Source organism: Prionailurus viverrinus, chromosome B4, assembly GCF_022837055.1.
Source record: "Prionailurus viverrinus isolate Anna chromosome B4, UM_Priviv_1.0, whole genome shotgun sequence".
NCBI lineage: Eukaryota > Metazoa > Chordata > Mammalia > Carnivora > Felidae > Prionailurus > Prionailurus viverrinus.
Window position 1 is genome coordinate 26,629,624 of NC_062567.1, and position 27,885 is coordinate 26,657,508.

At 37.2% G+C, this 27,885-nt stretch overlaps 1 protein-coding gene across 18 annotated transcripts in view; it reads left to right on the forward strand.

Moving 5' to 3' along the window:
* The window catches only part of LOC125170263 (coiled-coil domain-containing protein 7-like), a 305,241-nt gene that overhangs the window by 119,591 nt on the left and 157,765 nt on the right, over positions 1-27,885 (forward strand). For 17 of the 18 annotated variants that reach the window (XR_007153952.1, XR_007153953.1, XR_007153951.1 and 14 more), the window contains one exon: positions 26,186-26,299. Coding sequence is in view for 14 of the 18 variants with exons in the window: in XM_047866717.1 (XP_047722673.1) it covers positions 26,254-26,299 (46 nt within the window). In the remaining 4 variants the exon portion in view is untranslated. Of the gene's footprint in view, positions 1-1,628; positions 1,640-6,142; positions 6,147-10,820; positions 10,827-26,185; positions 26,300-27,885 lie in introns of those variants that run through there. The other variant, XM_047866719.1, reaches the window with a different exon arrangement.

Here is a 27,885-nt window from a genome sequence, read left to right on the forward strand (position 1 = left end):
CATCATTGAGGCAGCTGAGCTCCTAGAGGGAGGTCACTTTGCCTGTTTCAAGGACTTGTCAATGGGCTGTAGACAGTAAGGGAATTTAATTTTTCATTTGCCTTAGTTTTCCATGTCAATGTAGCAAGCACTTCAACCCCTTTCCTTTGTTTGTGGGTAGCCAGGAGTGTCCAAGGAATATCACACATATCCCATGTGGGCAGGAGTGTGTGTGTGTGTGTGTGTGTGTGTGTGTGTGTGTGCACGCGCGCACTTTGCCCTCAGCTTGCCCCATGCTCCCTCACCACTGTAAAGGAGGTATAGGTTTTATTCTAAATATATGAGACCATTAAGAGTGCCCCTTTAACTTTACTTCAGTGGGAGTACATAATATGACCCAGTAGGGGCCCTTCCACCTTTGAATTAAATCCCCTGATATATATTAGATTTCCAATCCTTTAAATAAACCAGGTCTACTGGGTTTATATGGGGTAGATTTCTAGTAGCTGCTAGATCAGGTTTAGGGAGGATATGATTTGTACATTTAGAGATTTATGAATGAACCCAGCCTCAAGTGAATAATTTAATAAAGCACTGTAGTCTTTTTCTATTGATAGGTCTTCAATGAGAAAATAATTTTTATATACAATTGTTGGAGGAATTGATCCCATTTTCCAATTGTTTAAATAGTCACTGCCCATGAGATTCTGTTATTTTCCCCACAGAATAACAAGCAAGAAGATTGTCCATACCTGTGCTATTTTGACAATGTTTTCTGAAGTTTACCTCAAGTTGTCTAGTTTAAGCAAACAACAAATATCTAAGGACAATCAGAACCAGAATTTAACATCCATAAAATTGTGTCATTGAACCATAGTTTTTCCCATTACCCTCATTTCCAGATAGTCAAATCAAGACTAATTCACTTTAAAAAATTTTTTTAATGTTTATTTATTTTTGAGAGAGACAGACAGACAGAGTGTGAGTGGGGGAGGGGAAGAGAGAGAGGGAGACACAGAATCCAAAACAATCTCCAGACTCTCAGCTGTCAGCACAGAGGCCGACATGGGGCTCGAAGTCACAAATTGTGAGATCATGACCTGAGGTGAAGTCAGATGCTTAACCAACTGAGCCACCCAGGTGCCCCTAGACTAATTCATTTTTGGTGTGCCTGAGTGGCTCAGTCAGTTAAAGGTTTGACTTCAGCTCAGGTCATGATCTCACAGTTTGTGAGTTTGAGCCCCATGTTGGGCTCTGTGCTAACAGCTCAGAGCCTGAAGCCTGTTCAGATTCTGTGTCTCCCTCTCTCTGCCCCCACCCCCCCAGCTGGCACTCTATCTCTCTGTCTTTCTCAAAAATAAACATTAAAAAAAAATTTTTTTAAAGACCAATTTGTTTGTAAAACAAATCCAGTTTTAACATAATTGGCCTAATTATTCACATAAGCATAGCAAAAATAGTGATTGGTCATATAGATCTTTAAAATTTGCTTTGCTGGAACTTTTTCTAAGGAATCTAGATTGAACTTTTAGTAGCCTCTCCAGGCCAGAAGCTAAACCAATTATTTGCCATCAGATATGCTTGCAATACCTGTTGATTTGGGAAAATTCCTCTTCACAAGGTCCCCCAAATATCTTGATGTACTTGCACCTGGCAGAAAGTGACATTCTTTCACCTGGTAAGGCTGCTGGGAACTCTGTAAGTAAGGTATCAGGCCAATATTTCCAAGAGACTTTATTGGCTACATGCTTCATAAAGTCAACCTTAGTTCCTTAAAGCTGTATGGTCATATTTGATTCTATGCATATCTCTCAAATATGACATTCCAGTCAAAGTCTTGGCAAAATAACCAATGTTTCCAGTAGTGTCCTGGTACAAGACGAAGATTCTTATTGAACTTTTGCAAATAAGTGTGATTGCCATGGAAGAAAGAACCCTCACTGAGCTTGTGAATTTCAGAGGGTTCGGGTAGAGAAAAAAGTTACACTTTAGTTTTTTTATAAGTGAATACTTTATCACATTTTTGTATATTACAGACCTCTTAAGAGGAAGTTTCCTTAATCTATAAAAGCAAATATTAGAGAACCAGCAATTTTTCCAATAAGAGTCACAAAAACTGACACAAAGACTCAAAAATGGACACAGTTAAGGGTCTGATAAGAGATTACTGTATAGCTGGCAAGGAAATCCAGTTATTTCTGTGGCACATAACACTTCAATAAGTAGGATATCAAGTGATGGCCTTATAGCAGAAAATATTGAAACTTTAAGAATTGCATATAATCTCTAGAATAAAGCATTTACCCAAATGTAACCTAAGACTTACTATTTGTTTAATGGTGCTTCTAGAGTAATTTAACATACCAAACAAACAAGCCTAATTAATCAAAAAGACTTCATTTACAATTTAAATCTTGGGGAAGTTTGTTTAAAAACCTCAGAAAGTTATAAATACAAAGCATGTTTACCATTTAATTAAGATAGACATGTCTTTGGAGTTATCAGCACCAAATATGAAACTTATTCTATCTAGGTTTGCTGAAGGTCAAATAAGCTCATGTTATCTGTTACAATTTGTTAGCAAAAAGATGGCTTAAAATGATGCTTAATTCTGTCTGTAAGTTTTCAGGAGTAATTAAGATAACTTTCAAAGTCTTCGGTAACCAGAAACTAGTTTTGCTTGCATGATAAATGGGATTGAATTTGTTGGACATCTAGCACTTTTCCAAAAGAGATAAAATGCTAAAGCATTAATTACTGAATTTGGGTTTGTGATTTTTTTATTTTTATTTCAGAGAGACTAAGAATATTTGGGTCTGATAGTATAGAGTCTTTATTTTAAAATCCAGTTTGTCCAGTATAAGTATTGCTACTCTGGCTTTCTTTTGACAGCCATTTGCATGATAAATGTTTCTCTTCCCCTCACTTTCAATCTGTAGCTGTCTTTAGGTTTCAAATGAGTGTCTTGCAGGCAGCATATAGATGGGTCTTGTTTTTATTAATCCATTCTGACACCCTATGTTTTTTGATTGGAATGATTAGTCCATTTACATTCAATGTAATTATTGATAAATATGTATTTATTACCATTTTGTTACTTGATTTGTGGTTATTTCTGAAGAATTTCTCTGATCCTTTCTTGTTTTTCTCTCTTTCATGTTTTGCTGATTTTCTTTAATGATATATTTGGATTTCTTTCTCCTTATTCTTATATATTTATTAGAGGCTTTCCATATGGTTACTAGTAGGTTTGTATATAACCTCCTACAAATAGCAGTCTATATTAATTTGGTGGTCATTTATGTTTAAACCCCTTCTTTTCTCCTCTGCTCTGTACATTTTGGAAATATTGTATGTCCTTTTTTGGTGAGTTCTTTCACAGATTGTTTACAGAAATATTCATTTTACTTGCTTTTGTGTTTCCTGTTTATACTATCACTTTGGTCTCTCCTTTCTACTCAAAGAATCCCCTTTAATATTTCTTGGAGGGCTTGTTTAGTGGTCATGAACTCCTTTACTTTTTGTTTGTCTGGGGAATTCTTTATCTATGTATTCTGAATGATACCCTTGCTGGATAGAGTATTCTTGCCTGCAGATTTTTCCCATTCATCACATTGAATATATCATGCCACTCCCTTCTGGCTTGCCAAATTTCTGTTGAAAAATATCCTGCTAGCCTTATGAGTTTTTTTTCTTGTAAGTTAATGACTTCTTTTGTCTTGATGCTTTTAAGATTTTTTCTTTATCACTATATTTTGCAAATTTAATTACAATATGTCTTGGTTTTGCCCTGCTTTTGTTGATTTGATCGGAGTTCTCTCTGCCTCCTGGATCTGTGCCTCCTGTGCTTCCTTCCTCAGATTAGGGAAGTTTTCAACTATTATTTCTTCAAATAAATATACTTACCCCTTTTCTCTCCATTTTCTTCTGGGACTCTTATAATATAAATGTTATTATGTTTGATGGGATCATTGGGTTCTCTAAGTCTATTCTTATATTACACAATTCTTCTTTTTCTCTTTTGTTCAGCTTCATTGCTTATCGTTGCTTTGTTTTCCAGGTCATTAATTCATTCCTCTGCTTCTTCCAGCCTGCTGTTCATTGCAACAAGCATGTTCCTAATCTCATTTATTGCATCCTTCATCTCTGAATGATTCTTTTTTTTTTAAGTCTTTCATCTCTGTGATAAGGGACTCACTGATGTCTTCCAGTCTTTTCTCAAGCATCAGTGAATATCCTTAAGATCATTGTTTTAGATTTTATTAATTTCTTATTTTTATTTTTTTAAATGTAAATTATTGTCAAATTGGCTAACATACAGTGTGTAAAGTGTGCTCTTGGTTTTTGGGGTAGATTCCCATGGTTCATCATTTATATACAACACCTAGTGCTCATCCCAGCAAGTGCCCTCCTCAATGCCCATCACTCATTTTCCCCTCTCCCCCACCCTCCTATCCACCCTCAGTTTGTTCTCTGTATTTAAGAGACTCTTATGCTTTGCCTCCCTCCCTCTCTGTTTGTAACTATTTTGTTCCCCTTCCTTCCCCCCATGGTCTTCTGTTAAGTTTCTCAAGATCCACATATGACTGAAAACATATGGTATCTGTCCTTTTCTGACTGACTTATTTCATTCAGCATAATACCTTCCAGTTCCATCCACATTGCTTCAAATGGCATTCTTTCATTTCATTCAAATTTCATTCTTTCTCATTGCCAAGTAGTATTCCATTGTATATATAAACCACATTTCTTTATCCATTCATAAATTGATGGACATTTAGGCTCTTTCCATAATTTGGCTATTGTTGAAAGTGCTGCTATAAACATTGGAATACATGTGCCCCTATGAATCAGAACTCCTGTATCCTTTGGATAAATTCCTAGCAGTGCTATTTCTGAGTCATAGGGTAGTTCTATTTTTAATTTTTTGAGGAAACTCCACACTGTTTTCCAGAGCAGCTGCACTAGTTTGCATTCCCACAAATAATGCAAAAGGTTTTCATTTCTCCACATCCTCACCAGCACCTGTAGTTTCCTGAGTTGTTAATTTTAGCCATTCTGACCGGTGTTAGGTAGTATCTCCATGTGGATGTGATTTTTATTTCCCCGATGATGAGTGATATTGAGCATTGTATCATCTGTTGTTTGGCCATCTGGATGCCTTCTTTGGAAAAGTGTCTATTCATGTCTTCTGCCCAATTCTTCACTGGATTTTTGTTTTTCAGGTGTTGAGTTTGGTAAGTTCTCTATAGATTTTGGATACTAAGCCTTCATACAATATGTCCTTTGCTAATATCTTTTCCCATTCCATCAGTTGCCTTTCAGTATTGTTGATTCTTTCCTTTGAGATGCAGAAGATTTTATTTTTTTCCCTTTCCTTTTATTTTTTAAATTTATGTCCAAATTAGTTAGCATATAGTGCAACACTGATTTCAGGAGTAGATTCCTTAATGCCCCTTACCCATTTAACCCATCCCCCCTCCCACAACCCCTCCCATAACCCTCAGTTTGTTCTCCATATTTATGAGTCTCTTCTGTTTTGTCCCCATCCCTGTTTTTGTATTATTTTTGTTTCCTTTCCCTTTTGTTCATCTGTTTTGTCTCTTAAAGTCCTCATATGAATGAAGTCATATGATTTTTGTCTTTCTCTGACTTACTGATTTCACTTAGCATAATACCCTCCAGTTCCATCCATGTAGTTGCAAATGGCAAGATTTCATTCTTTTGGTTGCTGAGTAATGCTCCATTGGTGTGTGTGTGTGTGTGTGTGTGTGTGTGTGTGTGTGTGTGTGTGTATACAACCATTCTGACAGGTGTAAGGTGGTATCTCATTGTGGTTTTGATTTGTATTTCCCTGATTTTCCTGATGTGGAACATTTTTTCATGTGTCAGTTGGCATCTGGATGTCTTCTTTGCAGAAGTGTCTATTCATGTCTTTTGCCCGTTTCTTCACTGGATTATTTGTTTTTTGGGTGTTGAGTTTGAGAAGTTCTTTATAGATTTTGGATACTAACCCTTTATCTGATATGTCATTTGCAAATATCTTCTCCCATTATGTCAGTTGCCTTTTAGTTTTGTTGATTGTTTCCTTCGCTGTGCAGAAGTTTTTTATTTTTATGAGGTCCCAGTAGTTCATTTTTGCTTTTGTTTCCCTTGCCTCCAGAGATGTGTTGAGTAAGAAGTTGCTGTGGCCAAGATCAAAGAGATTTTGCCTGCTTTCTCCTCAAGGATTTTGATGGCTTCCTGTCTTACATTGAGGTCTTTCATCCATTTTGAGTTTATTTTTGTGTATGGTGTAAGAAAGTGGTCTGGGTTCACTCCTCTGCATGACGCTATCCAGTTGTCCCAGCACCACTTGCTGAAGAGGCTGTCTTTAATCCATTGGATATTCTTTCCTACTTTGTCAAAGATTTTTTGGCCATATGTCTGTGGGTCCATTTCTGGGTTCTCTATTCTGTTCCATTGATCTGAGTTTCTGCTCTTGTGGCAGTACCATACTGTCTTGATGATTACAGCTTTGTAGTATATCTTGAAGTCTGGGATTGTGATGCCTCCTGCTTTGGTTTTCTTTTTCAAGATGCTTTGGCTATTCAGGGTCTTTCCTGGTTCCATACAAATTTTAGGACTGTTTGTTCTAGCTCTGTGAAGAATGCTGGTGTTACTTTGATAGGGATTGCATCAAATATGTAGATTGCTTTGGTTAGTATTGGCATTTTAACAATATTTGTTCTTCCTATCCAGGAGCATGGAATCTTTTTTCCATTTCTTTGTGTCTTCTTTAATTTCTTTCATAAGCTTTCTATAGTTTTTTCTATAGTTTTTTGGTTATATTTATTCGTAGGTATTCTATGGTTTTCTGTGCCACTGTGAATGGAATTGATTCCTTGATTTCCCATTCTGTCGCTTCATTGTTGGTGTATAGGAATGCAACCAATTTCTGTGAGTTTATTTTATATCCTGCAACTTTGCTGTGTTTATGAATCTATTCTATCAGTTTTTGTGGAATGTTTTGGGTTTTCCATATAGAGTATCATGTCATCTGTGAAGAGTGAAAGTTTGACCTCCTCCTGGCCAATTTGGATGTCATTTATTTCTTTGTGTTGTCTGATTGCAGAGGCTAAGACTTCCAATACTATTGAATAACAGTGGTGAGAGTGGACATCCCTGTCTTGTTCCTGACCTTAGGCGGAAAGCTCTCATGTTTTCCCCATTGAGGATGATATTAGCATGGGGTCATTCATATATGGCTTTTATGATCTCGAGGTATGATCCTTCTCTCCCTACTTTCTTGAGGGTTTTAATCAAGAAAGGATGCTGTATTTTGTGAAATGCTTTCTCTGTGTCTATCTAGAGGATCATATGGTTCTTGTCCTTTCTTTTATTGATGTGATGAATCTTGTTAATTTTTTTGTGGATATTGAACCAGCCCTGCATCCCAGTTATAAATCCCACTTGGTCGTGGTGAATAATTTTTTTAATGTATTGTTGGATCCAGTTGGCTAATATCTTGTTGAGGATTTTTGCATTCATGTTCATCAGGGAAATTGGCCTATAGTTCTCCTTTTTAGTGGGGTCTCTGTCTGGTTTTGGAATCAAGGTAATGCTGGCTTCATAGAAAGAGTTTGGAAGTTTTTCTTCCATTTCTATTTTTTGGAACAGCTTTAAGAGAATAGGTGTTAAGTCTTCCTTAAATGTTTTATAGAATTCCCCTGGAAAGCCATCTGGCCCTGGACTCTTGTTTTTTGGGAAATTTTTTATTTCTAATTCGATTTCTTTACTGGTTATGGGTCTGTTCAAATTTTCTATTTCTTCCTGTTTCAGTTTTGGTACTGTATATGTTTCTTGGAATTTGTCCATTTCTTCCAGATTGCCCATTTTATTGGCATATAATTGCTGATACTTCTCTTATTATTGTTTTTATTTCTGCTGTGTTGGTTGTGATTTCTCCCTTTCATTCTTGATTTTATTTATTTGGGTCCTTTCCTTTTTCTTTTTGATCAAACCGGCTAGTGGTTTATCAATTTTGTTAATTCTTTCAAAGAACCAGCTCCTGGTTTCATTGATCTGTTCTACTGTGTTTTTGTTGTTGTTGTTGTTGTTGTTGTTTTGGTTTCAATAGCATTAATTTCTGCTCTAATCTTTGATATTTACTGTCTTCTTCTGGTTTTGGGTTTTATTTGCTGTTATTTTTCCAGCTCTTTAATGTGTAAGGTTAGGTTGTGTATCTGAGACCTTCCTTCTTTAGGAAGTCCTAGATTGTTATATACTTTCTTCTTATGACAACCTTTGCTGCATCCCAGAGGTTTTGGGTTGTGGTATAATCATTTTCATTGGCTTCCACGTACTTTTTAATTTCGTCTTTAACTTCCTGGTTAGCCCATTCATTCTTTAGTAGGATGTTCTTTAGTCTCCAAGTATTTGTTAACTTTCCAAATTTTTTCTTCTGGTTGATTTTGACTTTCATTGGGTTGTGGTCTGAAAATAGGCATGGTATGATCTTGATCTTTTTGTACTTGTTGAGGGTTGATTTGTGTCCCAGTATGTGGGTTATTCTGGAGAACATTCCATGTGCACTGGAGAAGAATGTATATTCTGCTGCTTTAGGATGAAATGTTCTGAATATATCTGTTAGGTCCATTTGGTCCGATGTGTCATTCAAAGCCATTGTCTCCTTGTTGATTTTCTGATTAGATGATCTGTCCATTGTTTTACATGGGGTGTTGAAGTACCCTACTATTATAGTATTAATATCAATTAGTTTCTTTTTGTTTGTGATTAATTGATTTATATATTTGGTTATTCCACATTTAGAGCATAAATGTTTATAATTGTTAGGTCTTCTTGATGGATAGACCCTGTAATTATGATATAATGCCCTCCTTCATCTCTTGATACAGTCTTTATTTTAAAGTCTAGATTGTCTGATGTAAGTATGGCTACTCTGGCTTTCTTTTGTTGAACATTAGCATGATAGATGGTTCTCTACCCCATTACTTACAATCTGAAGGTGTCTTTAGGTCTAAAGTGGGTCTCTTGTAAACAGCATATAGATGGATCTTGTTTTCTTAGCCATTCTGTTACCCTATGTATTTTTATTGGAGCATTTAGTCCATTGAAGTTTAGAGTGAGTAATTAAAGATATGAATTTATTGCCATTATGATGCTTGTAGAGTTGGAGCTTCTGGTGGTATTCTCTAGTCCATTCTAGTGTTTGTTGCTTTTGGTGTTTGTTTGTTTGTTTGTTTGTTTGTTTTCATGTTTTCTCCCGTCAGAGAGTCCCCATTAAAATTTCTTGCAGGGCTGGTTTAGTGGTCACAAACTCCTTTAATTTTTGTTTGTCTGGGAAAATTTAATCTCTCCTTCTATTTTGAATGACAGCTTTGCTGGATATGGAATTCTTGGCTGCGTGTTTTTCTGATTCAACACATTGAATATATCCTGCCACTCTTTTCTGGCTTGCCAAGTTTCTGTGCATAGATCTGATGCAAACTGGATGTATCTTCCCTTGTAGGTTAATGACTTTTTCCCCTTGCTGCTTTCATGATTCTTTCCCTGCCTGAGTATTTTGTGAATTGGACTATGATATGCCTTGTTGATAGTCGGATTTTGTTGAACCTAATGGGAGTCCTCTGTGCTTCCTGGAATTTGATGTCTGTGTCTTTCCCCAGGTTAGAAATGTTTTCCACTATGATTTGCCTACACAACCCTTCTATCCCTTTCTCTCTCTCTTTATCTTCTGGGACCCCTATGATTCTGACGTTGTTCCTTTTTAATGAGTCACTGATTTCTCTAATTCTTAAATCGTGCTCTTTTGCCTTAGTCTCCCTCTTTTTTTCTGCTTCATTGTTCTCCATAAGTTTTTCCTCTGTATCACTCTGCCTCATCCATCCTTGCCACTGTGGCATCCTTTCGAGATTGCAGCTCAGTTATAGCATTTTTATTTCATCCTTACTAGCTTTTACTTCTTTTATCTCTGCAGAAAGGGATTCTAATCTATTTTCAACTCCAGCTAGTATTCTTATTGTCATGATTCTAAATTCTGTTTCAGACATCTTGTTTGTATCTGTGTTGGGTAATTCCCTGGCTGTTGTTTCTTCCTGCTCTTTCTTTTGGGGTGAATTCCTTCGTTTCATCATTTTGAAGGGAGAAAAGGAATTAAGGAGGTAAAAAATTAAAAAAAATAAAAATTAAAAAAATTTTAAGTTAAAAAATTAAAAACCACACACACACACACACACACACACACACACACACACACACAAATCAAAAAGATGATGCTAGATCCTAGGTGTGTTTTTGTCTGGGTGTTGAAAGGGGCTTGATTGGAGAAAAAAGGGGAAAGAAAAGAAAAAGAAATCATTTGAAAATTTGAAGAAATGTATAAACTGAAATAGAATAAAATGAAATGATGGAAATTAAATAGAATTTTAATAAATTTACAAAAAGTAAAATTATAGTAGAAAAAAATGAAAAATATTTTTAACAAAAATTGAAAATAAAAATAATTTTTTTCTCTTTCTGTATTCAACAAAAAAGAAATAAAAAAGAGAAAAAAGAAAAAATTGAATAGATGGACCAGCAAACAGACTGAAATACGTTTGAAGTTACTTTGTTTTCCCCTAGAAGTCAAACTATGAAGCGCTTTATAGTCCATAAACTAAGCATTTGCAGAGACGTGTTCCTGAAGAGTGAGGTTGGCCCAGCTGGGCAGGGCTTAATGTAATGGTTCCATTCTGCACTAGATGGCACTGCTTAGCTTACTAGTATGAATTGTTGTGGCGCTTATAGGTGTGTATACACATGTGCGGGAGGGTTGAAAATGGCATCACCCAGCTACCCAGTCTCTAGTATTGGAACTCTGTTTTCCCCAATCTGCAACCATGCACCTGTCCTTTGTCTTTGGCTTCTACTCCCCTCTTTGACACTGTCTGTGACCAAACCCCAGGCAGCACCTCCCTGCTGAGTTTTATCTCAGATGTGGCTGTTTTCCCCAAAACCTTATATCTGAGGGACTGAGGCTTTGATTCCTTTTGCCCCTCTGTGGGAGGGTCTCAAGGAGTAATGGCCAGGTGCTGGCCGAACCCAGGAATGTTTGCCAGACCATACTGCTGCTGATGCCTAGAGACTGTGGCTGTGTGCCAGCCCACACCAGAAAAAGTTCACAGGATCATGTAGCAGCAGCATTTCAGGCATTATGGCAAATCACAACACATATCTGGCACAAGGCTTCACCCCCAAAGACCTTGTTCAGCATCAGTGAATGTGGTTGTTCTCCTGGGTCCACTGGGGGCCTTTGCCTTTGAGGAAACCACATAGACTCTACCAGATGTCCTCCCAGCAGGGGAACTGCCTCTCCTCATGTGGCTTGAAGACCCCCAGACTTCACTCTGCTCCTGGGGATTTGCCCTTCTCACCAGAGCACGGCCAGATATCAAACTGCAGATTTCAGATTCTGTGCCCCCCGCCCTGTTTATAGAGTCTTAATAGAATTAAACCCTCTTATTTCTCCTTTCTCCCTTTTTAGTTCAGTCCCTGTGGCTGTTACCACTTTTCTACTTTCTCTCTAGCTGTTTTTGGGGGAGGGAGGAGCATTTCCTGTATTCTCCCCCCACCCCATCTCCCTTCTCTCTCCTCACACAAAAACAGCTCCCTGCCCTCCGTGGCTTTTCTCTCCCCCAGTTCACCTCTCTGTACCATGTACCTGCTGAGTTCTGTGGTTCAGGTTGTGCATATATGTTGCGTTAATCCTCAAATCAGTTTTCTAGGTGTGCAGAATGGTTTAGCAGTGATCTGGCTGTATTTCATGGATGCAAGACACAAAAAAAAAAACCTTCATGCTATTCTCCATCTTGGCTTCTCCTCTCAGAAGCTTTTTATCTTGATGAGGTCCCAATAGTTCATTTTAGCTTTTAATTGCCTTGCCTTTGGAGATGTGTCAAGCAAGAAATTGCTGTGGCTGAGGTCAAAGATGTTTTGCCTGCTTTCTCCTCTTGGGTTTTGATGGTTTCCTGTCTCACATTTAGGTCTTTCATCCATTTTGAATTTATTTTTGTCTATGGTGTAAGAAAGTGGTCTAGGTTCATTCTTCTACATGTTGCTGTCCAGTTCTCCCAGCACAATTTGCTTAAGAGACTGTCTTTTTTTCCATTGAATGCTATTTCCTGCTTTGTCAAAGATTGACAAAGATTGGCCATACATTTGTGGGTCCAATTCTGGGTTCTCTATTCTATTCCATTGATCTATGTGTATACTTTTGTGTCAACACCATACTGTCTTGATGATTACAGCTTTGTAGTAGATGATGAAGTCTGGGATTGTGATGCCTCCCGCTTTGGTTTTCTTCAATATTACTTTGGCTATTTGAGGTATTTTGTGGTTCCATACAAATTTTAGGATTGTTTGTTCTACCTTTAAGAAGAATGCCAGTGCAATTTTGATTGAGATTGCATGGAATGTGTAGATTGCTTTGGGTAGTATTGACATTTTAACAATACTTATTCTTCCAATCCATGAGCATGGAATGTTTTTTTCATTTATTTGTGTTTTCTTCAGTTTCCTTAATACGTTTTCTATAGTTTTTCAGCATACAGAGCCTTTACTTCTTTGGTTAGGTTTATTCCCAGGTATTTTATGGTTCCTGGTGCAATTGTAAATGGATCAGTTTCTTTATTTCTCTTTCTAATGCTTCATTACTGGTGTGTAGAAATGCAACCTATTTCTGTACATTGATTTTGTACCCTGTGACTTTGCTGAATTCATGTATCAGTTCTAGGAGTCTTTTGGTGGAGTCTTTTCGATTTTCCATGTAGGCTATCATGTTATCTGTAAAAAGTGAAAGGTTTACTTCTTATTTTCCAATTTTGCTGCCTTTGATTTCATTTTGTTGTCTTATTGCTGAAGTTAGGACTTCCAACACTATGTTAAACAACAGTGGTGAGAGTGAACATCCCTGTTGTGTTCCTGATCTCAGGGGGAAAGTTCTCAGTTTTTTCCCATTGAGGATGATATTAGCTGTGGGCTTTTCATAAATGGCTTTTATGATGTTAAGGTATGTTCCTTCTATACCAACTTTCTTGAGGGTTTTTATTAAGAAAGGATGCTGTATTTTGTCAAATGCTTTTTCTGCATCTATTGACAGATCATATAGTTCTTATCCTTTCTTCTATTAATTTGATGTATCAATTGATTGAATTGCAAATATTGAACCAGCCCTACAGCCCAGTAATGAATACCATTTGATCATGGTGAATAATTCTTTTAATATACTGTCGAATTCTATTTGTTAGTATCTTGTAGAGAATTTTTGCATCCATGTTCATCAGAGATATTGGCTTATAATTCTCCTTTTTTTGTGGTGTCTCTGTCTGGTTTGGGAATCAAGGTATGCTGGCTTCATAGAATGAGTCCAGAAACTTTTCTTCCATTTCTATTTTTGGAATAACTTGAGAAGGATAGGTATTAACTCTGCTTGAAATGTCTGGTAGAATTTCCCAGGGATGCCATCTAGTTCACGACTCTTGTTTGTAGGGAGATTTTTGATAACAGATTCAATTTCTTCACTAATTATGGGTGTGTTCAAATTTTCTATTTCTTCCTGTTTGAGTTTTGGTAGTGTGTGGGTGTCTAGGAATTTGTCCATTTCTTCCAGATTGTCCTGTTTGTTGGCATATAATTTTTCATAGTATTCTCTGATAATTCCTTGTATTTCTGAGGGATTGATTGTGATAAATCCATTTTCATTCATGATTTTATCTGTTTGGGTCCTCTCTCTTTTTGAGAAGATGGGGTAGGAGTTTATCAATTTTGTTTAATTTTTGAAAAAAAACAACTCTTAGTTTCATTGATCTTTTCTTTTTTTTTTGGATTCGATATTGTTTATTTCTGCTCTGATCTCCACTATTTCTCTTCTTCTCCTGGGTTTGGGGTTTCTTTGTTATTCTACTTCTAATTCCTTTAGGTGTGCTGTTAGATTTTGTATTTGGGATTTTCTTGTTTCTTGAGACAGGCCTGGATTGAAGTGTATTTTCCTCTTAGGACTGCTTTGCTGCATCCCAAAAGGTTGGATTGTCGTGTTTCATTTTCATTTGTTTGCATATATTTTTGACTTTTCTCTTTAATTGCCTAGTTGACCAGCTCGTTATTTACTAAGATGTTCTTTAACCTCCATGCATTTAGAGGTTTTCCAAACTTTTTCCTGTGGTTGATTTTAAGTTTCTTAGCATTGAGGTCTGAAGGTGTGCATGGTGTGATCTCAATTCTTTTGTATTTATTGAGGACTATTTTGTGAACCAGTATGTGATCTGTCTTGGAGAATGTTCTGTGTGCACTTGAGAAGAATGTATATTCTGCTGCTTTTGGATGAAAAGTTCTAGTATATCTGTCAAGTCGATCTGGTCCAGTGTATCATTCAGGGCCATTGTTTCTGTATTGATTTTCTGTGTAGATGATCTGTACATTGTGGTAAGTTGAGTATTAATGTTCCCTGAAATTACCGTATTCTTATCAATAAGGTTGCTTATGTTTGTGATTAATTGTTTTATATATTTGGGGGCTCCAATATTCAGCACATAGACATTTATAATTGTTAGCTCTTCCTGATGGGTAGACCCTGTAATTATTATATTATGCCCTTCCTCATCTCTTGTTACAGCCTTTAATTTAAAGTCTAGTTTGTCTGATATAAGTTTGGCTAGTCCAAGCTTTCTTTTGACTTCCAGTAGCATGATAAATAGTTCTCCATCCCCTCACTTTCAATCTGAAGGTGTCCTCAGGCCTGAAATGAATCTCTTGTAGACAGCAAATAGACAGGTCTTGTTTTTTTTTTTTTTTAATTTATTTTTCGGACAGAGAGAGACAGAGCATGAACAGGAGAGGGGCAGAGAGAGAGGGAGACACAGAATCGGAAACAGGCTCCAGGCTCCGAGCCATCAGCCCAGAGCCTGACGCGGGGCTCGAACTCACGGAGCGCGAGATCGTGACCTGGCTGAAGTCGGACGCTTAACCGACTGCGCCACCCAAGGGCCCCTTGTTTTTTTATCTGTTCTGATACCTTATGTCTTTTGATGGAGCATTTAGTCCTTTTTCATTCAGTGTTATTATTGAAAGATATGCGTTTAGCATCATTGTGTTATCTGTAGGTTTCATGCTTGTAGTGATGTCTCTGCTACTTTGTGGTCCTTGCAACATTCCACTCACAGAGTCCCCCTTAGGATCTCTTGTAGGACTGGTTTAGTGGTGATGAATTCATTCAGTTTTTTTTATTGGTTTTTTTTGTTGTTGTTTTTTTTGGGAAAGCCCTTATCTCTCCTTTTATTCTGAATGACAGGCTTGCTGGATAAAGGATTCTTGGCTGCATGTTTTTCTTATTCAGCACATAGAAAATTTTTGTCACTCCTTTCTGGGCTGCCAAGTTTCAGTATATGGGTCTGCTACTACCCTTACGTGTCTACCCTTGTGGGTTAAGTCCTGTTTATCCCTAGCTGCTTTCAGAATTCTCTCTTTGCCCTTGTATTTTGCCAGTTTCACTATGATATGTAGTGCAGACTATCAATTCAAGTTATGTCTGAAGGGAGTTCTCTGTGCCTCCTGGATTTCAATGTCTGTTTCAGATGTGATTTGTGCAAATACACCTTCAGCCCTTTTCTCTTCTTCTTCAGGAACTCCTATAATATAGATATTGTTCCGTTTCATTGAGTCACTTAGCTCTCTAATTCTCCCCTCGTGGTTCAGTGTTTTTTCTCTCTCTTTTTCTTAGCTTCATCTTTTTCCATTCACTTAATTTCCCCTCTGCCTCCCCAATCCTTACTGTCACTGCCTCTAGTTTATTTTACACCTCATTTGCAGCATTTTTTAATTCATCATGTCTATTATTGAGTTCCTTGATCTCTGCAGCAATAGATTCTCTGCTGTCTTCTATACTGTTTTCAAGCCCAATGATTAATCTTATGACTATTATTCTAAATTTTCCTTCAGTTATATTGTTTACATGTGTTTTGATCAATTCTTTATCTCTCATTTCTTTCTGGAATTTCTTTTGAGGAGAATTCTTCTGTGTCATCATTTTGGCTAGTTTTCTGTCCCTTATTTGTTTCAAAATCTTGTTATGTGCCCTGCATCTATGAGCACTAGTATATTAAAGAGAGGTCATACACTGTCCAGGGCCTAGCCCTTCAGGAGGTGGTTTTTGGAGAGTGTTACTTGCTCTCTATTGTTGTGACTTTGATTACTTTATCTCCCTACCATGTTTTGGACCCTCCCCCAGGTGTGCTTTGATTTTTTTCATTGAAAGCCCTAGAAAGGAAAACAAACAACAAAAAACAAAACAAAACAAAAAACCAGAAACACCAGCTACAAGTAAACAACAGGGTGGAGGAAGTGCTGCTGGAAGAGGCCTTATCCTATACAAAGAGAGAAATGACAGGGGCTGGGGAAAAGAAAAGAAAATAAAATTAACCAGACAGAGAAACTATAGGGCTTAATCCAGAGAGAGAGAAAGGAAAATAAGGAAGGAGGTTTAGAACATGTATCAAGAGAATAGATTACATATGTCTGCTTAAACAAACAACCAGTGTAACCAGTCTAGAGGAAAGAAGAGATAAGAACGAGAAAAGGAGGGTTGAATACATATATATAATAAGAATTGTCTGAAGATTAAATAAGGCAGTGCAACAGTGCTGGTCTGGACTAGGGGATATCTGGTTTGTCAGTGTCAATCTCGCTCTTGTAGATAAGCAGTCATCACTCATGGGGCAGAGTGATTTAGTGTAGGCAGGTCCTGCCTCTCCTGTGGGCCTCCTATCCATTTCCTGAAGCCCAGCCTTGTTGGTGATGGGGAGAAAAATGGTGATGCTCCAGTCTCTTCTCCGTGGACCAGGTGTCCCAAACCACTCTGTACAAGCCATCTTCACTGTGCAACAGTCACAAACGAGGTGGTTTGTCCCACTCCATGACTCTCATGCCTCCCTGGAACTTGGCTGGGATTTAATCCCCAATGTCTTAAAGATTCCTGCTCCATTTGTCCTAGTTCCAGGGAAGAGCTGTTCTGCTGGCTCACAGTGGCCTGCATGCAATTGTCCCTTTCCACCATCTCCTGTGCCTCCCTGGTGCTTGGCTGTGACTTAAACCCTGATGTCTTTAAGGTTCCTACTCCATCTGCCCATGTTTTGGGGGAAGTGCTGCTCCTTTGAGCAGATATATGCCTTCTTCCCACAACACTCCAGGGAGGGGATTGCTTTCTCCTACTGCAGACTTAATCTCTGAACTAGTTACAGAGCCTGGGGCTGGCTCCCCTTCTCCCCACGTGCGAGAACAGGACAGCCAGCCCCAGTCCAAAGAGAGCCTCGCAGTTAGAGATTGGATCTTTCTCTGTCCAGTCCATGTTTTTCTCTTGTCCAGATACCATCCTACACTTCCTCCGCCTCTCTTTCTCTTCCCTTTGTCTCTCCACAGAAGGGGATCCCTTCCCTTTGTTCATTTTATCCCTCCCAGTTTGCAATCATGTACCTATGGCCCATCAGATTGTCCTGGTGGGTCCCTAGAAGCATCTCTATCACTTTGCCACCCAGACTCTTGGAGTTCAAAGTCCTTTGGCCTCAACTCTGCTTTGTTCGAGAGAGGAGGGAACTTTGGATCCTCCTACTTCTCTGCCATGTTGGCCCCTCCTCCTCCTATTTTTTATTTTTAAAGTGATCTCTATCCTCCACATGGGATTCAAACTCATGATCCTGAGATCAGATTCACATACTTTACTGCCTGAGCCAGCCAAGTGTCCCCTTTATGATAATTGCTCTAAAATCTTCATTAGGCATGTTATTATATCTGTTTTACTTAGATCTCTGGACATGGCCTTATCTTGTTCTTTCATTTAGTATAAATTCCCATGTCTTCTCATTTTCTGTAAATTTTTATCTAAATTTATGCCTGTTCTCTGTGTTGGAAAAGCCAGTTATATCTTCTGCTCCTGAAAATACTGGCCTTATGAAGAAGAGGTCATGTAGTGCCCAGGGCCTCACACTTCAGGGAGTGCCTACAGTGTGTGTTGTGTGTTCTCTGGTGTTGTGTTTTGGCTGCTCTATCCTTCAGGCAAGTTATCTGCAGAGGTTCTCCTTGCCTGCTGTGGGCAGTGTTTGGCACCTGGCCTGAAAGTGGTGAGTTTTAACCAGGCATGCTCTTGTCTGTTTGTGAAATGAGACCTGTCATTACCTCCACTGGAACTGAGGCCCTGTGAAACTCTGCAGTTGGGAGAAATGGAGTGGGCAGGGGTTTGTGCTGGTCTTGTTGGGGAGGGGCCCACCATGCTGGGACTGAGATAAGCATGACTGAGAGGGCAATTACAATGAAGTGTGGTGGGATGGTGCTTATTGTAAGGAAGTTAGGCAGACTTTGTCTGCATTGCACTGCTTCCTGCAGGTGGCTCTGTGTTTATCCAGAGTGGTGGGGAGGGAAATGGCACAGGGTAGCTCCTTTGTTCCTAGAGTGGTATCTCTGTGAATTCTGCCTCTCAGGGACATGCGTTGAGAGGAGTAAATAATCTCCCTACTGGGTACTCCCAGGCACTCTTCAAATCTCTATATCCATGCTGTATGCCTTCCGGTTTTTTGCCTGCCTTCTCTCTAAGAGCAGCACAGTGCTCTCCAGGGTCTATCCCAGGCAAACCCACTGACCTTTAATACTCCAGACTTTAAACCTCCCTGATTGCAAGAACTCATGAAATTCAGCCTCTTGTTTTCCAACCCAATGGCTATGGGGACAGGTTCTCTTTGTGCATTTCCCTGTTGCTTCTCTCTCTCTCTCTCTCAACCCTTCTCTGTAAGCATGGCTATCTCTCTTCTGCAGCAGCCCCTAGGAACCATTTTGCCCTTAGATCACATCTCTGCACTTCCTACCTTCTTTCATGTGGCTTCTTCTCCCCCTTTAGTTTTGGAGTTTGTTCTGTTAGTCTTAGGCCAATTTATGTGGCATTTAGGATGATTTAATAATTTCCCAGTTGTATTTATGGGATGAGGTGAGCCTAGGGTCCTCCTACTCTGCTACAATTTTCCTATCTCTATTCTATTTGTCTATGTATCTTTATGCCACGAGCAAACTATTTTCATTACTTTTGCTTTGTAATAAGTTTTAAAATTAGGAAATGTTAGACCTCTAAGTTTGTTATTATTTCTTTGAGATTCTGTATAAATTTTAGGATGAATTTTTAAATTTCTATCTCTACAAAAAATGCACATAAAATTTGTTTAGGGATTACACTAAACAAATCTATAGATTGCCTTAGGCAGTACTGATGTTTTAGCAATATTAATTTATCTAATCCATAAACATAAGATGTCTTCCATTTATTTGTGTTGTCTTTAATTTTTTTCAGTAGTGTTTTATAGTTTTCAGTGTACATATATTTTGCCTCCTTGGTTAAATTTATTCCTACTTATTTTATTATTGTTGATGGACTTATTTTTCTTTTTAGTTTACTTTTCATATTTTACATTGATAGGATATAGAAATGTACAGTTTTTGTACCGTGATTTTGTATCCTGAACTTTTGCTGAATTCATTCATTAATTCTAATACATTTTATATGACCCTTTAGGGTTTTCTATGTATAAAGATCCTGTTATCTGTGAACAGAAATAATTTTACTTCTTTCTGTGTAAATTTTATTTATTTATTTATTTATTTATTTATTTATTTACTCACTCACTCACTCACTCAACTGCTATGGTTAGGACTTCTAGTACTGTTGAATAGAAATAGTGAATGTTCATCTTTCCTTTTTTCTTATCTCAGAGGAAAAATGTTTGGTCTTTTACTTTAATAATGAGAGGATGTTGAATTTTTTCACATGCTGTTTCTGCTTCAGTTGAGATGGTCGTGTGTGTGTTTGTGTGTTTGTGTGTTTTAATGCTGTTAATATTAGCACATGACATTAATTGATTTTCATATATTGATTCATCCTTGCATTTCAGGAAAAAAGTCCCACTTAGCTCTGAGTTTAATCCTTTCAACAAGCTCTTTAATTCTGTTTGCTAGTATATTGTTAAGGATTTTTTATGTATGTTTATCAGGGATACTGGTCTGTAAGTTTCTTTTCATGTAGTGTGTTTGTCTGGCTTTTGTATAAGATAGTGCTAGCCTAATAACATGAGTTTGGAAGTGTTGTCTTTCATTCATTTATTTGGATCAGTTTGAGGAGGATAGGTGTTAAATTATCTTTAAATACGTGGTAGAATTCTCCAGTGGAGCTATCTGATCCTGGTCTTTAATTTGTTGGGAGGTTTTTGATTACTGATTTAATCTGTTTACTACTTATTACTACTTATTTTGGATTTTCTGTTTATTCATGATTCAGATGGTATGTTGTGTAGTTCTTGGCATGGAATTGTTTGTAATGTTCTCTTATAATCCTTTTATTCTTGTGGTATCAGTTGTAATATACCTTCTTTCATTTTTTATATAATTATTTGAATCTTGTTCCTTTTCATCCTAGCTAATCTAGCTATATGCTTCATTTTTTTTTAATTTTTTCAACGAACCAATTCTTGGTTTCATTGATTTTCTTTATTGTTTTCCTATTCTCCATTTCATTATCTCTACTCCAATATTTATTATTTCCTTTATTCTGATAGCTCTGGATTGTTTTTTTTTCTTCTTTTGCTAGTTCATTGAGGTGTGAAGCTAGATTGTTTTTTGGGGGGAGATGTTTCTTCCTTTTTTTAAGTTTATTTATTTATTTTGAGAGACAGAGCTAGCAGTGGAGAGGCAGAGAGAGAGGTAGAGAGAGAATCCAGGCACTGACAAGTGAGGAGCCTGATGCGGGGCTGGATGTGGGGCTGGATGTGGGGCTCAAACTCACCACCTGTGATAGATCATGACCTGAGGTGACACCAAGAATTGGACGCTTAACTGACTGAACTATCCAGGCTCCCCTCTTACTTTTTAATGTAAGTGTTCATAGTTTTAAATTTGCCTTTGAAACTACTTCCACTACATTGCATACATTTTGGATGTTAGGTTTTCATTTTCATTTATCTCAAGATATTTTCTAATTTTCCTTATGATTTCTGCTTTGACCCCTTGGTTTTTTAAGAATGTATTTTAAATTTTCAATATATGTGTGGATTTCTCAGTGTTTCTGCTACTGTTGATTTTTAGTTTCTTTTCATTGTGATCAGAAAAGTTACTTTGCATGATTTCAGTCTTTCAAATTTTGTTAAGACTTACCTGTGGCCAACATGTGGTCTATCCTGGAAAATGTTCCCTGTACACTTGAGAAAAATGTGTATTCTGCTATTGTTGGAGATTTCTACATATATCTGTAATGTCCAACTTCTCTGTAGTGTTTTTCAAGTACTCCGATTTCCTTATTGTTCTTTCCATTATTTGAAAGTGGGGTATTGAAGTGTACTACAATTTTCGTTTTATTTCCTATTTTTTATTCATTCTGATTAATGTTTGCTTCATATATTTAGAAGTTTCATGTATTGTGCATAGATATTTATTATTGTTATTATTCTTGAAGAATTAACTTTTTATTATCAGATGTCTTAATTTGTCTTTTTGTAATAGTTTTTTTTTAATGTTTATTTTTGAGAGAGAGACAGACAGAGAATGAGTGGCGGAGGGGCAGAGAGAGAGAGGGAGACACAGAATCTGAAGCAGGCTCCAGGCTCTGAGTTGTTAGCACAGAGCCCGACACAGGGCTTGAACCCATGAACTGTGAGATCATGACCTGATCCTGAGTTGGATGCCCAACCGACTGAGCCACCCAGGCACCTCTCTTTTGTAATAATTTTTGACTAAAAGTCTCATTTGACTGTTAATAGTATAGCCACCTCTGCTCTATTTTGGTTACCATTTACATGGAATATCTGTTTCCGTCCTTTCACTTTCACTCTTAGATCTACAGCCTCTTATGGACACCATATATGTGAGTCTTGGTTTGTTTTAGTTTGTTTTTATACATTCATCTACTCTGTATCTTTTGATTTGGAAGTTTAACCCATTTACTTTGGTAGGTTGTGTTTTTCTAAATATTCATGCATTTATTTTAGGCTATTCAGTTAGATGGTATACAATTGGATAGGGAAAGACACTATTGCCATTTCGTTAACTGTTTTCTGTATCATGCATATTTTTGCTTCTCTTTTCCTATCTTACTGTCTTCCTTTGTATTTGATTAATTTTTTTTTATAATGACAGGATTTGCTTTCTTTCTAATTTCCTTTTGTGTACTGTATGAGTCTGTTCAGGCTGCTGTAACTAAATACCATAGACAGGGTCACTTTAAAAAGTGACTTATTTCTTACAGTTCTGGAGGAGGAAGTCCAAGATCAAGGTGCTGGTAAGATAGATTTTATTCACCTCTTCTCTTGGCTCAGGAGTGTCCACCATTTTCCGTGTAGTCATATAATCTTTTCTTTGTGCACACATGGAAAGAGTGAGAGGGCCCAAGCATGCATATGTGCACACTCTCTGGTGTCTCTTCTTATTAAGATGTTAATGCTGTTAGATGAAGACTTTACCTTTGAGTTATCACTAACCTTAATTACTTTCCTAAGCCCCTATCTCCAAAGCATCACATTGGGGCTAGGGCTTCAATGCTGAGTTTGGGAGGATATGAACATTCATTATATAACATGTATATTCTATAAATGTTTTATTTGTGGTTACCATGGATTACATTGAACGTCTTAAAGTTAAAACAATTTATTTTAATCACATACATACTTCAGTCATACAACTGTTCTCCTTTAATGTTGCTCCCCTGACTTTATTTATTGATATCACAAATTACATCTTTAAATATTGTGTGCCCATTAGCATAGATTTATAGTTATTTTTATGCTTTTCTCTAAATTCTATATAAGAATTAAAAGTTAAGTTATGCATCAAAATTTAAATAACATAGGTGTCTACATTTGTACATACATTTATCTTAAACACAAAAATATATTATTATATACCTTTGTGGTGCCATTTAATGTCCTCTCATTTCAACTTGAAATACTTCCCTTTAGCATTTCTGTCTGGGTAGGTCTAGTGCTAGGAACTTCCTCAGCTTTTGCTATCTGGGTAAGTCTTAATTTTCCCTTCATTTTTGAAGGACAATTTTGCCAAATATAGTATGCTTGGTTGACAGTATTTTCTTTTGACATTTTTAATATGTTATCCCAATGTCTTCTGGCCTACAAGGTTCTTGCTGAGAAATCTACTGGTGTAAAGTTATAGAGGCTTCCTTATATGTAGCAAATTGTTTTTCTTTGGCTGCTTTTAAGATTATATCTTTGTGTTTGTCTTTTTTTTAATATGAAATTTATGTCAAATTGGTTTCCATATAACACCCAGTGCTCATCCCAACAGGTGCCCTCCTCAGTACCCATCCCCCATCCCCCATCAACGCTCAGTATGTTCTCAGTTTTTAAGAGTCTCTTATGTTTTGGCTCCCTCCTTCTCTAACCTTTTTTTTTCCTTTCCCTCCCCCATGGTATTCTGTTAAGTTTCTCAGGATCCACATAAGAGTGAAAACATATGGTATCTGTCTTTCTCTGTATGACTTATTTCACTTAGCATAACTCTCTCCAGTTCCATCCACGTTGCTACATATTTCATTCTTTCTCATTGCCATGTAGTATTCCATTGTGTATATAAACCACAATTTCTGTATCCATTCATCAGTTGATGGACATTTAGGCTCTTTCCATAATTTGGCCATTGTTGACAGTGCTTCTATAAACATTGGGGTACAAGTGCCCCTATGCATCAGCACTCCTGCATCCCTTGGGTAAATTCCTAGCAGTGCTATTGCTGGGTCATAGGGTAGATCTATTTTTAATTTTCTGAGGAACCTCCACACTGTTTTCCAGAGTGGCTGCACCAGTTTGCATTCCCACCAACAGTGCAAGATGGTTCCCATTTCTCCACATCCTCTCCAGCATCTATAGTCTCCTGATTTGTTCATTTTAGTCACTCTGACTGGCGTGAGGTGGTATCTGAGTGTGGTTTTGATTTGTATTTCCCTGATGATGCATGACGTTGAGCATCTTTTCATGTGTTTGTCTTTTAACAGTTTGTAATGTGTTTCAGTGTTGGTCTTTTGGGTTTTTCCTAGTTAGAGTTCATTCAGCCGGTTGAATTTGTACATCCATTTCTTTTCTCAAATTTGGGATTTTTTTGGTCATTATTTCTTCAAATAGAGTCTCTGCTCCTTATTCCCTCTCTTCCACTCTGGGATTTCTATATTGTGTATCTTGGTCAACTTGATAGTGTCTGGTAAATCCTTTATGGTTTCTTCACCTTTTTTTTTCTTACTCCAGAAATTTCAAGTGACTTGTCTTCCAGGTTTCTATTCTTTTTCTTCCTGAGAAAATTTGTTATTGAACACGTTTAGTGAATTTTTCAATTCAGTTATTGTATTGCTCAGTTCCAGAATTTTTAAAAACAGTTTCTATACCTTTGTTGATATTTTTTCCAAGTGTTTGTTTAAATTCCAGTTAGTTAACATTAAATGTAATATTAGTTTTGTGTGTAGAATTTAGTGATTCAACATTTACATACAACACCTGGTGCTCATCACAACAAATATACTTCTTAATCCCCATCATCTATTGAATACATATTCCCCCTACTCACCTCCTCTCTGGTAACCCTCTGGTTTGTTCTCTATGGTTAAGACTCTGTTTCTTGATTTTCCTCTCTTTTATTCCCTATGTGTATTTTTTCTGTTTCTTAAATTTTACATATGACTGAAATCATATGGTATTTGTCTTTCTTTGACTGACTTATTTCACTTAGCATAATATTCTCTAGCCTCCATCCATGTCATTGAAATGGCAAGATTTCATTCTTTTTTATGGTTGAGTAATATTCCATTATATATGCATATATATATGCATATATATTCCATTATAATTCCATTATAATATATGTGTATTCCACATATATGTTATATATATTATAATATATATATATATACTATATATATATATATGATGGAATATTATATATACACATACCACATAATCTTTATCCATTCATCAGTCGATGGACATTTGGGCTCTTTCTGTAATTTGGCTGTTGTTGATAATGCTGCTATTTAAATTTTATTCAGGCATCATATTCCTTATTTCATTAAGGCATGTTTTTGTTGTTGTTTGTTTGTTGTGGTATGTCTTGTCATTTTTGTTGAGATTTATGATTTTGAAAGCACAGCATCTCTCTCAGTATTTACAAACTGGCTTCATGCAGGGAAATACTTTGACAAATCAGCCTTGCAGAGAGGTTCTGAGACTTCTCAAACCTTTTCTGGGGAATGTGTATTCTCTGGGCTCATGTATGCTCTTTTATTCATGGCTGCTTTTAACTCTCATAATTTCCCTAAGAGGGTCTCCCCTATTTCTTCTCAGGAGTTTTTAGTTTTGGTTCCTGTAGTATTTTTCTTCCTGTAATCTCTTGCTCCTCTGTCATGTGCAGAATTACATACATCCTATACCTCTAATGTGCCATGGTACTCACCTTTGTTTTCAGTAGCTTCCAACCTGGTATTTATCTATGCAGCTGTTTCCATCAGTGTTTCAAGTCAGGAAAGATAGAAACCAGTAACTCAGGTGCTCCCAGATTTTCCACAAAGTTAGGTACAAGTTCCACCTTTTTCTTTTCATCCCAAGAGAGAAGCTGGAAATTGGGAGGCTTCCCTGTGATTGTGGCATGCCACACCAGGGAAAGGGTGCGTCTAAAGTGGGCAAAATGCCATAATCCTTGTTATTCTTTTTGGTGCAGTTTTTCTTGGTAAGTAATTCACTTGGGCAAAGCAGCTTCAAACTGGTTTTTATAGTTCTCTAAAAGGTGTTTTGGTTTGTACACTGTTGCTAACTCAGTGTTTTTGTGGGGGAATGAAGGCCTGGACCTTACTAGTCCTCCATCTTGCTGATGTCTTGTCCTATGATTAAATTTTAACTTAAGCATAAAATGCCTAACAGAGATTGACATAAAGTACATTTGATGCCCAGGATTATTAATGAAATTATGAGATAGTTTTAATACATATATATTAAAATTCTCCTATTTTCATGTCAGATCTGACATTATGGCAATTTATTTATAACTTTATAGAAATGAGGATAAATTCTGCTTTATACTTGTTATAAACTTGAAAGTTAGGGGTTTCACAACAGATCTGTTTCTATATTTATTCAACTAAATATGTCTCTTTATGTAGCTCAGTTTGGAGTACTAGATGGAAATCTTGTGCTTGATGAAAACTAAAATTCAATATCAAAAACACAAATGCAAGTAAAGAAACAGAGAACATCCAAAGGGGAAAGAAACATTAGTAAGTACAATTAAAGATAACTTTAAATTATTTTAATTAAATTCAGTAGAAGATTTTTTTCCCTTTGGTTCATGAGTATATGTTTGAGATCATATTTTATGGGACATTTGTAGTTCCTTTGGCCTTAATTGTAAATACCCTAAGATAATTAGAGAACAAAAGTCAAATTTTTCATAACTTTCATTGGTATTTCTGGTTGTAATATTATTTCACAATCATAAGTTCTACACTCAGACACCAAGGCCAATTATGGGCCAGTAATTTTCTTGCAAAGGATGCAAGCCTTTCAGCAGGATGTGGTAGATGTTTCTGACCTGTGGCAGAGGCCTTCAACCACAACTCTAATTGGTAAACAGAGATGTTACTGAGAACTGTGAGTCATATAGCAAATGATCAGAGGAGCCTAGAGGAAAGGCACCCTACGAGTCCTGTTGGAAGGCTTCAAATACATTCTCTTGGCTGTGGCCCCACTAAAAGGAGGGACTTTGAGGTAACCTAATAGATGAATGTCATAAAAAACCCCACATGGGGAATATGAGAGTGCAAGTAGCCAAATATTTCTGCCAGTACTTATGCCTCATTTTCATTCGTTGAAGCAGAATGGGCCAAAGATTGGTAGTCTTGTTCTCTGGGTTGAGACATTGTGCTGCTTACAGATTATGCCCAGGAATTTCTATTAGGTACTTGGTAACTGTGCCTTGTTTGTTTTAATGGTCCAGCTATGTTGCCACGTGTAGGTCTATAGGATGTCTGGTCCTTGTTAAGTTGTGCCCTTGTCTGGGCCCACTTGGATGTATTAATAGAATGGAAGCCTAGTGCTCTCTCTGAGTTTAGAACATTTCTAGGTCATAACTGTTTATTGACACAGATAGTTGGAGGATTTATGGAGCCTTGTGAAAGAATATTAATGGCGGGTTGCAATCCAATCCACATGTGACAAATTTATCTTGATCATCTATGTGTACAAAGTTTCTGGATAGGGTATCTGTACTGTCTATTGCAGAATACCAAATTCCTTCACTATGGATATTAACTTCCATGACAGTCATAATATTTGGATGCAACTAGTGCCTCAGTACTACATCACCGAGCTATGAATAATCACTGGAGTCTCTATGCACACAAGGACATATACCTAAGGTATATTGAGTTATTTAATGGAGAAGCAGTCACAGGAAGAATTTTTGCTTCATTAAGCTCATCAATAAGGGCAGTTACTTATTTTATTTCCCCTGGTGGATGTTTTTGAGAAACAAGGTACTAGATGCTAATAGTTGGGTAGCTTCACAGTCTTCCACCTGTCTTGCTAAAGTGGCAATTTCTACCAAGGGTTAAGGTGAAATCAAATAGACATTCATGTAGGTAATACTTCTATACTGACAATACATGTAGTAGTGGGGGTAGAGTTTTGAGGTGGCCTGAGTGGACACATCATTGTGGAATTTTGAGTAAGTTTCCCATTAGTGGTGGCTTTGGACCCCAAGCCAATGAACATTATTGGTTTCCACCTCATCTTGGTGTCAAACGTTGTGGAGATCATTGTCTTCTATGCACCAGTATCTCAAAGGCCCAGAAATGAAAGTTTC